Source organism: Xenopus laevis, chromosome 9_10L (assembly GCF_017654675.1).
Source record: "Xenopus laevis strain J_2021 chromosome 9_10L, Xenopus_laevis_v10.1, whole genome shotgun sequence".
Taxonomy (NCBI): domain Eukaryota; kingdom Metazoa; phylum Chordata; class Amphibia; order Anura; family Pipidae; genus Xenopus; species Xenopus laevis.
This window is the reverse complement of record NC_054387.1, coordinates 108,221,051-108,234,434: the sequence shown is the minus strand read 5'-3', so window position 1 is coordinate 108,234,434 and position 13,384 is coordinate 108,221,051. Positions and strand designations below refer to the sequence as shown.

The 13,384-nt window shown below is 39.1% G+C and overlaps 1 protein-coding gene across 21 annotated transcripts in view; it reads left to right on the top strand.

The window, feature by feature from the left end:
- The window catches only part of sun1.L (Sad1 and UNC84 domain containing 1 L homeolog), a 49,509-nt gene extending 36,693 nt beyond the window's left edge, over positions 1-12,816 (top strand). For all 21 annotated transcript variants that reach the window (XM_018236398.2, XM_018236392.2, XM_018236404.2 and 18 more), the window contains 11 exons: positions 887-1,026; positions 1,258-1,497; positions 2,880-2,957; positions 3,080-3,120; positions 4,695-4,836; positions 5,616-5,861; positions 6,482-6,566; positions 7,350-7,465; positions 9,089-9,256; positions 9,508-9,600; positions 10,741-12,816. In XM_018236398.2, coding sequence (XP_018091887.1) covers positions 887-1,026; positions 1,258-1,497; positions 2,880-2,957; positions 3,080-3,120; positions 4,695-4,836; positions 5,616-5,861; positions 6,482-6,566; positions 7,350-7,465; positions 9,089-9,256; positions 9,508-9,600; positions 10,741-10,854 — 1,463 coding nt within the window. In that variant the 3' untranslated portion in view covers positions 10,855-12,816. The remainder of the gene's footprint in view (positions 1-886; positions 1,027-1,257; positions 1,498-2,879; positions 2,958-3,079; positions 3,121-4,694; positions 4,837-5,615; positions 5,862-6,481; positions 6,567-7,349; positions 7,466-9,088; positions 9,257-9,507; positions 9,601-10,740) is intronic.
- Positions 12,817-13,384: the final 568 nt, after the last annotated feature.

Sequence of the window (13,384 nt, the reverse complement as noted above, 5' to 3'; positions counted from 1 at the left end):
AAATATATGTACATTAAAGAGGTAATTCACATTTGAGGTAACTTTTAGTATGTTATGTATTGTCCTATTCTTAGCAACTTTTCAGTTATTACTATTTACCACCTTCTACCTATTTTAAGCTTCCAAATGGGGGTCACTGACCACAGCAGCCCAAAAACTATCACTCTTAAATATGGTTAATATACATTTTTAATCTTGCTATTCAGACCCTCTCCTGTTCCTGCTCATATTCCAATGTTTCACTCAAACAGTTGCATAGTTGCTAGGATAAATTAGACCCTAGCAACCAGACAGCCATTTAAATTCCAAAGCTGCTAAACAAAAAGCTAAAAGGGGGGCGGGACTTGCAGACTGTCTGCTTGGATGTTATTTAAAGATGTACTACACATTTAAGGCAAGAATCAGATGGTGATTTCAATATTTAGTTACTTTTGCATCATTGCAGGAAATTTTTCCCTACATACACAGACTAAGCTTATTGGCTCTTGTTTGGTACCAGCCAACAGGGCTGCTTGGCGGAAAATATTGGGCAATTTTGACTCATGTCAGATGGAAGACCACATCTGTGTGTAGATTTAAAAAAAAAAAAAAAAACCCTACAGATTCAGTGCTACCACATCCATCCAACTGACCATATGTGAAATGTTTTTTTCCCCGTGCAAAAATATTGTGTTTAGGGCCCGTCCTATATCCTATACTATTAATTGGAGGATTTGAACACCACCATGTGAAACCAGAAATGTTCTGCTCTCCCATACCTTTAAAAGATTAAAACCTTTTACTGTGCACTGGCCTCTCCAAAGTCCAACTGGTACTGTTTCTTTCTGATTTTATTGTCCCCTCGCTGCTGCTTTTAAATAAATGCAATTCAATTTTTTTATTTTAGGTCTTTACTTATGGAGTTCAGATTATACACTGCTTCCTGCATTCAGTGGTTTAAGATTATTTCCATCTGATACCTCTGAAGAAACAGCTGCCAGCCTCAAGCCTTCTCCAGAAATCACTAAACCTAGCCCAGGCTTCAAGGTACAGCACAATAAGAATAGTTTCTTACGTCCCAGTTTACCCTTTTGCCAAAAGTAGTTGAGTATCAATTATTTTTTATAACATAACCAGTACTGTGTTTAACTGCTAATTCGTTTGTTAGTTGAGTCAGTAATACATCAATGCTTAGCAAGTCAATCTCCATAATACTGTAGCGTCACCATACAAGTGCATTGCAATTATATTTTGTCTGTATGTCTGCATTCATTTCAGGAGGAGGGCTTGCTGTACGATACTGACCGAGTAAAAGCGTTGGAAAAGCAGTTTGGATTAATCGGTCGTAAGCACAGTGACCATATGGAAGACTATAAAAAAATGAATCTTTTGGTCCTGAAGATTCAAGAGCAAGTTCAAAAGATGAACGACGAAAGCCATTTGTCATCGATGATTACAAACATATTCGAGCAACATTTTGCTAAACACACTGTTGAAAAGAAGGAACCCTCATTGGTGGTATATATATCTTTAATGTCTATATCTTTTCAAAGTTCCCATCTACTTAACTTGTAAAAGTGTAACAGGATCAATTAGTTTATGTGCTACACTGACATGGAGCGCATGACCTTGGCGTTAAAGATGTGTGGGCTTGTCATGCCTAAATCTATATCAGACATTAAAGAAATTGGTGCACTATGACAGTAACTGTACCATTATAAATCAAAAAAGAAAAAATGTCCAAAACAATTTAAAGAAAGGAGAAAAATACACCCAGTCCATGGGTGCAAAAAAGGTTGTGAGTTTTCCCCAAAAGTAAACACCAAAATTAAAATACAGATGACCACCTAACGAGTTTCTTGCCTACTGGGGCACTTACTCTTGCTCACAGCCTATGAGTAAGTGCCCCAGTAGGCACGAAACGCGTTAGGTGGTCATCTGTATGTCCTAATAAATTTTAGATCGATTTTATTTATAATTTTGGTCTATACTTTTGGAGAATACTCACAACGTTTTGCTATGCCTAAATCTACTTTATGTTCTGAGTTATATGGTTTTGCATAGAAGACTTAATAAATTATTAAGAAAAAAACAGGAACATGCTATGCTTACTCTGTCTCCATATATCCTAATTACATTTAGTGTTTTCTCAGTTGCCCTTCTATTATTAACGCAGGCATGCTTGGGCTAAAGTTACCAGAACATTTGAAAAATCAGGAATGTTTCTAATAAAAGGTGCTGTACTGAAAACGAGACAGTTGCAGTTAAATTCAATACAATACGTGCAGCCTTTCTAGCTCTCTTCTAGAGGCATCTCCAATTGTTAACATCATCTGGTAATCTTATTATAGGTACGCGACAGCTAGACAGCCACAGGCAAAAGATCTGTGTTGTTGAGTTTTTGGAGACCGGCATAATGAACCTGCTGAATTATGTATTACAACTTTAATGTTTTATATAAAAACATGTTTTACCCATAGTTTTAAAGACCTCATTTATTACCTCATAACCACATGGGCAAAAGTGCTTTTGTTCTATGGGGCACAAAATTGCACTCTTGGATCTTAGTACCGTAAGATTTGTATAGCCTGAGCTTTGTGCAAAGACCAGTGCTGTTGATCTGTCTGCATATTAAATCTGTTGGAACTGCCTAGCTTGATCATCTGAATGACGTACAAAGCTGCAGATTTGATATTCCCTGAAAAAAAAAAAAAAAAAAGCACAGGTTGTTGGTCTTTACTCTGGACTGACCTTCCTTGAGGGCTAAAATAAGTCAAGTGCTGGCTAAGCTGTTTTACTCGCAACACAATAAGTTTGGTTTTATTTTGCAAAGATGTAGGTCATTTTGAAATAGCAGAAGCCATTAATAGCATGAATAACCTTCCCCTGTTTATTTTTAGGATACTTCATCTAGCACAATCAACAATCATGAAGCACGTATCGTGCATTTGGAGGCACTGTTTGAAAAGCTATCACAGGTATGTGGCTGCTGTTTCTAGATAGTCCTGCGGGGATATAAGGGCTGCTAAAGCTAGAACAGCATTCCATTTATAGAATTTATTTTTAGAGTATTAATGTATATTTTTTTTTTTCTCCTCAGGCTATAGAGGAAGATAGAAAATTAGCAGAGTCCAGAGCCAGGTATAAAAAGAAATGTTAATGTGTCACTCTTGGTAATCTGCCTTTTCACACACCTTGATTTTTGCATTAAAGATTTTTTTTTTCCTGACATAAGTGGTCTGTTTTAAATATGCACAGTATTGTTTAAGAAATATAAAACGCTTGATATATATAAGCCAAATACCCCACATAGTCTTTTACTTACCACACTTCACTGGGAATAAAACATCAACCAACGATAATGCACTTTTTGTCTCCCACCTTATGTCTGGTTCTCACAAGCATGTGTGCAGACAATCCAGTTAATTGTTCTTGTATAAGGGCAATGATCCATTCCTGACTGGTGGTGTATCTTTTTTTTATTCCCTGCAAAGTTATAAATACAGGTATGGTATCTGTTATCCAGAAACCCGTTCTCTAGAAAGTTCTGAATTACAGAAAGGCCATCTCCCATATATTCCATTTTATCCAAATAACCCAAATTTTAAAAAATGATTTCCCTTTTTCTCTGTAATAATAAAAATGTACCTTGTACTTGATCCCAACTAAGATATAATTAATCATTATTGGAAGCAAAACCAGCAAATTGTGGTTATTTCCTGTTTAATTGATTTTCTAGTAGACTAAGGGCTCTTACACATGAGTGTTTTTACCTGCGCTCCCCTGCGTTCCGTTTTTCGGCGTTCAGCCGCAGGGGAGCGCAGGAATAGACGCATTTAATTATTTCAAATGGGGCTGTACTCACACAGGCGCATGTAGGCGTCGAACGCAGGAAAAATGCAGCATGTTGCGTCTCAACCTGCGTTCGGCGCCTACATGCGCCTGTGTGAGTACAGCCCCATTTGAAATAATTAAATGCTTCTATTCCTGCGCTCCCCTGCGGCTGAACGCCGAAAAACGGAACGCAGGGGAGCGCAGGTAAAAACGCTCATGTGTGAGAGCCCTAAAGGTATGAAGATCCATATTACAGTAAGATCCATTATCCAGAAAACCCCAGGTCCTGAGCATTCTGGATAACAGGTCCCATACTGCATTATCCTATGTGTGGTATTTGCTTGTACCTTCACTTTTTGCTTAGTTTCGTGCTAGCAAGGGATATTGATAAACCTGCACTATAGATAGCTGCCATCATTGAATGGAGTCCTGCATATTATGTTGCATTTGGCATGATCCTTGATGCAAAGCAGCGTTTGGACATTTCCTGACATGTAAATGGTATCTTTAAAAATATCTATTATTTTCAAATACAACGTGTAATTTTATTTGTTTCCCGGAATTAGCTGATTAAAACACAAGCAGTGCTGAAAAAAATAAATGTACTAGGATATTAATCAGCTAATTCTGGTAGGATTCCCCAAATTATTAAATCATTTAGAGTCCCTTTTTGTAGCCTTTGGTTATTAGCACACATTTATAAAGCACAAACATATTCTTCTTTCTGTGCCTCTCTTCTCAAACATGATCCTATTCCAGCCTGGATGCAGGTAGTATAGGTTATGACAAACACAGGACGAATGTGACACCTCTAGGATGTTCAGTTAATAAAATTGTATGAATTATATTGTTGCTCAGTATTTGATTGGATTTTGTTTCAGCGGAGGTGAAATTCATGATCAGAGTCTTCTCAGAAGTCGGATTAAGAGTCTAGAAGAAGAGTTTGAAAACTACAAAGCTGCTTTCCTAAATAGCCAGACTGCACAGACCAGCTGTGACCTCCCAGACTGCCTTCTCCAAAAGGTATAACAAGATAATATAAGCTCTATCCATCATCCTACAGTATATCCAACCATATGTTTAAAAGTTGGCAAAGTGTTTTGTTTGTCCTCAAAACCTTTGGTGATTGTGGCCAAAGAATTAACGTTTTTGCTTCATCTGTTCAGTAGTGTTGTGTGGGTTAGCCTGAAACTGCAGGTTGGGTGGGTTCACGCTGAAGTATTGCAATTTCAGCAGACTTTGGACCCACCATCTGAAGGCTGTCACTTATTTATACATTCATGCCTGCCCCTGGCTCTTTGCAGTACTATGAGGCTCTTTGAGCAGTTCTCTCTTGGTCTTCCACAATTTGCCTCGACCTTTGCCGTTCCCCTAAACTGCCATTTCTTTTAGAGATGAGGCCTCTAGCCTGCCTTGTTTTGGAAATGTTTGTGTACTTTTGAATATGTAGATATTATTGCACACACATGCTTAACTGATGCGTTATTGTTAAATGTATCAAATTAGATACAAATGCTCATGTGGTAAAACAAAAGCATTGTAGATGTCCTTTAAAGGAGAAGGAAAGGTTAAAACTAAGTAAGCCTTATCGGAAAGGTCCATCTAAATATACCAGTAAACCCTCAAGTAGTGCTGCTCTGAGTCCTCTGTCAAAAGAATCGCTGCATTTCTTTAAACTGTGTTTAGGTAATTGAGTTTGTTGCACCCTTCTCTTGTTGCTGACATAGTCTTCACATGTTAATCTTATTATGATTGATGTGTGTAATTTGCATGTTTTTTTTTTTTTTCATTTCAATTAACAGGTGGATGCAAGAGTAAAAGAGTCGGTCCAAATGATGTTTGCCAACCAGGAAAATATTCCAGAATCCTTACTGCAATGGCTGTCTGCAAATTATGTGAATAAAGGAGATTTCAATAGCAGGCTGCAGGAATTGGAGCTGAAAATTCTCCAAAACATTTCTTACCACGTCTCCCTCACAAAGCAGATCCCTTCTACAAAAGTGGTGGAAACTGCAGTCACTGGGGCAATAGATGGCATTTCTAAAGAGGTAAATGTAACACGATGCTTTGAGTTTTGGTTTAGAGAAGAAATTGTGTTTTATATAGTGATGCACTGAATCCAGGATTCAGTTCAGGATTCTGCCTTTTTCAGCAGGATTTGGATTTGGCCGAATCCTTCTGCCGGCTGAACCGAATCCGAATTTGCAAATGCAAATTAGGGGCGGGGAGGGAAATTGTGTGACTTTTTGTCAGAAAACAAGGAAGTACCAAATGTTTTCCCCTTGGATTCGGTTCGGTATTTGGCCGAATCTTTTGCAAATGATTCGGGGGTTCGGCTAAATCCAAAATAGTGGATTCGATGCATCCCTAGTTTTATAACATTAAAGGGCCCCTGTATAAACCCCCTTTCTGAACCGCATCATCCTGTGCCTGACTGCTGGTTGTTGCCAACCCAAGGCAAGTGCAATTGAAGTCAATCTCGTCCTATTCAACTACACCTGCTCCTACAGAGCAACAAAAACAAAATGAAATAAGCATAAATGTCGGCTGTGTGATTTAACTACAGTCAGACAGGGCAAGTAGGACACGTAGAAGTTTAGTCTGTGCAAGGTATGCAAGCTGCAGATATAAATCATTTTGATACGTGTGTTCTGTTGTGTACCTGCAGGAAACTCAATTAATGATAACTAATGCTTTGAGACTCTACTCCCAAGATCGCACTGGCATGGCAGACTTTGCTTTGGAATCTGGAGGTAAGTTTTAAAATAGTTCAACAACAGGGAAGGGGGGTATTCTTATATTTAAAGGATTTTGCACGCAATATATATTTGTATACAGCATTTGTAAAAGTCTTCATTGCTTTGCATAGATGTTGCTTGCCAGCAGCCTGGAGCAGGCTGTTACCAGACTAATATTAATAACTGGAATCCACTTGGTCTGTATAATCATATATTGCTATATAATATAATTGCGAGCATTTTGAGCTGTATGTCCCTACTTGGAGTAGTGTCTGTCATATGCAGCACATTTCCTGTTCAGATGAATGGGAGGCAGGTAATAGTTGTTGTGCCTAAGAATGTAGAATAACTGCCCCGTGCAAGGAGTTCTACTAAAGATACATAACTGAAATAGGCCAATGGTTTAAATGTAATTCTTAGTTTGAGCAGCTGAGCTGCTGGAGCCTCTTTTGTTCCAAGAAGACAACATTTTGTTGTGCTTTTGTTCTGACACATTTGTTTATCATTATGAGCTTTTCACAAACTGGGGGTGGGGGGAATCATAGGGGGGCCCAGATGGGGTTCCGGCCAATGTTCCTTTCATGAAGTTTGGCCTGAATAGGCTTTTCTAAAACTAAGCATGGCTGCATCCTGCCAAGAAAACACTGGAATGACTGGTTTCAAAGAGAAGTTCACCTTCACTTTTTATATTTATTATGTTAGTTGCTTGTATGGATGAGTAAAGGAAGAGAGACTTATCAGCATGACAGTAGCAGTTTTATTTATCGTTGGTGCTGAGATTGTGTTTTCCTTTCAAAGGCGGCAGTATCCTTGGAACTCGTTGTTCTGAAACCTATGGGACAAAGACCGCTTTAATGAGCTTGTTTGGAATTCCTTTGTGGTATTTTTCACAGTCCCCTAGAGTGGTTATACAGGTGAGTAATATTCCAAGCCTTTAGATGTTTTGAGTTTCAGAATTTTACCCTGCTTTTTAGCTCCGTTTTTGGTGCTTGAAAGTTTGTGAACCCCTTTGAGTTCTCAATATTTCTGCATAAATATGACCTAAAGCATGATGTGTTTTTTTAGATTACTGCTAAAGGGCTGCGGTTGCCTTGGGCTGGTACAGAAACCCAAAACATAATGTACAACATTTCTAGCTGATTCTCTAATTTTCCTTAAAATTAAATTTTTATAGATAGATAGATAGATAGATAGATATATATAGAGATATATATAGATAGCAAAATCGTAGATGATACCCGCACTCCTTCACATGTAGTTTTTGCCGGGTGCTTGGTCAAGTTTAGGTATATAAAATATTCAAAACTCACAGTGTTTTATGGAAAACGGAGTGCTGGTCCTTTCTACAATTTTATATATATATTCCCTATTTAACCCATGGGGAGTGAAGGTCTCTAGTTTCCTAATCCACATAGCTTCCTTTCTCAATAGTATTTTTGTGCGATCACCTCTGCGTATTTTAGGAACATGGTCTACAATTTGATATTTAAGTTGTTGTATCCCATGGCACATTTCTACATAATGGGACGCTACAGCTTGTTCAATTTTCTTAGTACTTATTGCTGACTTGTGCTCCCTTATTCATTCCATTATGGACCGGCTCCAATATATCTTATAGGGGAGCTCCTTTTGCCTAGAAGATGTATTAGAGCTCACTCTATTAAATTCACCAGACATCATGTCTCTCTACATGCAGAATTTGTGCAAAAGTCAGTTAATTTGTTAGATTTTGTTTGTACTGGAATCAGTTATTTCAGTGAGCTCTAATACATCTGTTAGGAAAGGAAGCGCCCTGCCCCCCCCCCCCCCCCCTATAAGATATATGGAATCTAACAGAAAGAAGAGAAACAGATGCTGAGAGAGGGATAGTGAACATAAACTCGATTATTTCAGAAACAATGCAGAATTTTCAATTGATTGTATTTAGAAAGCTTCTTATTTCAGTGTGAAAGAGCTTATATTAAATTTAAATCCTTTTCACAATAGTTCCCCTTTAATTGGCTTCTCATTTGCTAGTTTTAGGACATGTGTGAAAAACAGATTGTTATAGGTCATGTTTATTCAGATATAAATTCAAAGGGGTTCACAAACTATAAGGGCTAGTCCACACGGGGAGATAGCGACGCGTTTGCGGTTGCGGCGACAAAGCGCCGCGACAGTCGCCGCGACCGGCGCAGGCGACAGTTTTGTATGGGCGCCTATGTAAAAACGCCTGTGCTAACCACACGAGGCGATGCGCTTTTCAACAGTCGCCTGAAAAAGCCTGGCGAGGCATTTTCAGGCGACTGTTGAAAAGCGCATCGCCTCGTGTGGTTAGCACAGGCGTTTTTACATAGGCGCCCATACAAAACTGTCGCCTGCGCCGGTCGCGGCGACTGTCGCGGCGCTTTGTCGCCGCGACCGCAAACGCGTCGCTATCTCCCCGTGTGGAATAGCCCTTAAGCACCATTGTGTGTGTGTTTATTCCTAATTGTGTAAAATATATTTAGTCAAGATTTATGTCTGCAGTTGACAATTTATCTCTTTACTTTTCATAGCCGGATATGTACCCTGGAAACTGTTGGGCCTTTAAGGGAACCCAAGGATACCTTGTTGTCCGCCTATCAAGGCTCATTTACCCAACTGCCTTTTCTATTGAGCACATACCCAAGTCCCTCTCACCATTAGGAAACATAACCAGTGCACCTAAAGATTTTGCTGTTTACGTGAGTGATTTTTATTTAATATCCTTTCAGTTTTTATTTTGGTTTTGTAAAACCGCTCCTGTTTAGGAAAATCTGTTTACTTATTCTGCCGTTACTTATTACTTATAATGCCATTTATGTCATATGTATTATCTCCTCCATGATCGTGTTCTCAAACACCAGACTGCCATCAAGTCTAGCAAATGCTCTGCTTGAGATGCTTTATTGTTTCCCCTTTAGACTTCACATTTTTTGTATTTTGTACCACGCAGGGCTTGGATGACGAGTACCAGGAAGATGGGCAAGTTTTAGTTCGTGCTGTGTATGATCAAGAAGGGGAACCGTTGCAGATATTCCACATGATGGTAAATTATTCTATTAAAGGCATACTTGTCATGGGAAACCATGTTTTTTTCAAAACACATCAGTTAATAGTGCCGCTCCAGCAGAATTCTGTACTGAAATCCAATTCTCAAAAGAGCAAACAGATTTTTTTTATATTCAATTTTGAAATCTGACACGGGGCTTGACTTATTGTCTGTTTCCCAGCTGCCCCCAGTCATGTGACTTGTGCCTGCACTTTAGGATGGAACTACTTTCTGGCAGGCTGTTATTTCTCCTACTCAATATAACTGAATCAGTCTCAGTGGGACTTTGCTTTTACTATTGAGTGCTGTTTTAAGATCTACCAGGCAGCTGTTATCTTGTGTTAGGGAGCTGCTATCTGGTTACCTTCCCATTGTTCTTTTGTTAGGGTAAGGGCACACCTGGCGATTTGGGGAGATTTAGTCACCTGGCAACTAATCGCCTCTTCTTTGGGGCGACTAATCTCCCTGAACGGCTTCCCCTTGTCTTCCATCGGTTATAATGAAAAATCGTCTGCAGCATGGCACACGCGGTGCTTAGTTTTCCGAAGTCGCCTCAAGTTGCCTCATGAAGAAACTTCGGAATACGGAGCTCCGTGTGTGCCATGCCACAGACCATTTTTCATTATAGCCGGCGGAAGACGGGGAAGCCGTTCGGGGAGATAAGTCGCCAGGTGACTAAATCTCCCCGAATCGCCAGGTGTGCCCTTACCCTTAGGCTGCTGGGGGGGGAAGGGGGGGGGTGATATCACTACAACTTGCAGTAAAGAGTGACTGAAATTTATCAGAGCACAAGTCACATGACTGGGGGCAGCTGGGAAATTGACTGCCTAGCCCCATGTCAGATTTCAAAATTGAATATAAAAAAGTTCTGTTTGCTCTTTTGAAAAATAGATTGTGCAGAATTCTGCTGGAGCAGCACTGTTAACTGATGCGTTTTGAAAAAAAAAAAAAAAAAAAAAAAAACAATCCCATGACGGTATCCTTTAAGCACATGCCCTATATATATCTATTCCTGTCTGACTGCAACTTGTACATTCCACACTTTTTTTTGAATGCAATCAAACTTTACAATGTTATTTCAGACAATGCATCGTGGTAAGAATCGTTTTTAACCCCCCCTCCCCCATTTTCCATTAGGAAGAATATAAGAAACCTTTTCAGATCGTGGAACTGCGAATCTTTTCTAATTGGGGCCACCAAGACTTTACCTGCCTGTATCGCTTCAGGGCACATGGAACACCTGTACAATAACCCCTAACGTTTATCAAACATGTAAATTTGTATTGTAAATAATGCAATCCTGGAACACTGGAATATAAATATATATATATATAAAATATTTAAAATCTGGGCAGCAGCAGTGTATGTTGCATGGTCAGTCTTCATTCAGCCACTACCAGGAAAACCTGCCAATGAGAGAGATACACAACCAAACCTATTTGATATGCACTTAAGCTGTCGTCCGTATGCTTTACAACTTGTCTCCAAGCTCCATAAAATGCTGCATGTAAATTACTCAGGATTAAAAGGCCAGTTAGCGGAAGACGGCTACAAAAATACGCTTTTAAGAGGCAAAAGTTCAGTTTTTTTGTTTTCTCCCCCCTTCTATTTTTAGTTATAAAACGGTTTTGCAGAAAGTCCAGTTTACGTTCCTTTTCCATTGGTTCTCGATATCATCCATTAGCCAATCAACTGGCCTCAGCTATTGCTTTACTGATCTGTCATTGGGATTCTAGATTCTCCAGGCATATACTGTGGCCTAGGCCTTTGCAGTCCAGCTGGTATGGCTGTTTAATGACTGAAACTGAGAATGAAATAGCCACTAACGAGTTAGGATATTTTAGTTTGTTCATATTCATTTTTTTTTTTTTTTTTTTTTTTTTAATAGATATTTGGGTTAATTTTCCATAAAATGGGAGAAAACGCACTTCTCTTCAGTACACTGTTTTGGTTGAGCTCAGGGTTTAAAAAACATTAAGCCACAGTATGAAAGCAATCCCAGGAAATTCTATGCTCAATGCCTATTGTGCATTATGGTACTTTAATTACAAGTGGATGCTTATAGTTCAACTTAAAGGAGAAGGTCAAGTTAGGCACCCTCAAGTGATCCCTGCTGATAGGAGCACTGGCCCCGGTGTCGGGTAAGTAAATGTGATCACTTAGAGGTGCCTTAACTTTTGCCACCCCCAAGTATAACAAAGACTTTCCTTCTCCTTTAAGGGGGGACATACTAAATGTATAAGAATGTAAACTGCTCAAAGTACTTAATGTATTTTTTAATTTAGATTTCATGGTATTAGGATTTTTTATTCTGCCAATAGCATGAATGATTAGCCAGGGCTCCATTTGCTGTTCTGCCCGGACATGGGAAAGATGATGCTGAAATGCTATTTTTCTATTGGTACATGTGACCGAAGCAATAGAACTGAGCAGCAAAGCATCAGGAGACTCTTCCTGCTGCAGTAAAAGCTCTTGCTCTTCTGTCCAGACAAAGGGTGCTCTTCAAAAAGTGCTCAGAAGAGCACCCTGATTATTAATTCGTAAATGGATCCGGAGACTCTGCAGTTCACTCCTTTTGCCTGTTTAATAATCTGTTCTCCTCCAGATAAATCACATGTATTGATTATTGTTACACAGGAAGGTACATGTCCTGGAAAATATACTTTTCATTCCTACCGACTGTTCTGCTGTCTTTCTTTTTACATATAAGAGTATATTTTACATTATTTTGAGGGCCATCTAAAGTCTAGTGTCCTATCCTATTTAAAGACTTGAGTCTGATGCCAAACATTCAGCACCTCTGCAAACAGGAGAAAGGGTTAAAGCATTGAAGCACCAGAGAGCTGATTCCGCTGACTGGCTTTTTTAATAGAGTCTGTGTATATTGCACAAGAGTCCACTTATAAGATGAGATGTATAGAATCTAATGTTAGAAGTCAAATGCTCTATGTAAATGGGATTTGGGAGGTGGTACAAAGGGGAGGGGGTGGGGCTTTTTTTCCCCCAAGAACACTAATTTATTTTTAAGAGATGAAAAATAGGACTTTGTGCAATGTATTTTTGTAAAGGCTTTTCCAGCTATTTGTTTTTCAGTGACTTTTCTTTGCTTGCTCCATACTGCAAAAAAATTTGAAATGTTTTAAATAAAGAGTTTACTTTTTTGAGTGCATGTAATATTTGAAACAGTAATAAACAATATCCTTTTTCTGTTAATTTTTGTTTCATTTCAACATTTACTGATCTGCCATAGAATTGAACTGCACTACATGTGATAGTCACTGTCTGTATGAAGCTACAGGTAAAGGACATAATACAATTAACTGCAGTTTATATAGCACTAGGGATGCACCAAATCCAGGATTTTGCCTTTTTCAGCAGGATTTGGATTCGGCCGAATCCTTCTGCCCGGCCGATCCTATTCTTTATATGCAAATTAGGGGAGGGAAAAAGCATGACTTTTTGTCACAAAACAAAGAAGTAAAAGATGTTTGACCCTTCCCACCCCTAATATGCAAATTAGGTTTCGGTTCAGTATTCGGCGGAATCTTTCCCAAAGGATTCAGGGGTTTGGCTGAATCCAAAATAGTAGATTCTGTGCATCCCTATATAGCACCAGCACGTCTACACTGCGATTTACAGAGATTATACATCATTCACATCAGTCCCTGCCCCAGTGGAGCTGACACCCTAAGGTGCCTCACTCACCCACACTATAATAAATTTAATCTGAAGTCTGTCTGTATAATTGGAGTGTGTGAGGAAACTGGTACCTGCCCCCTCC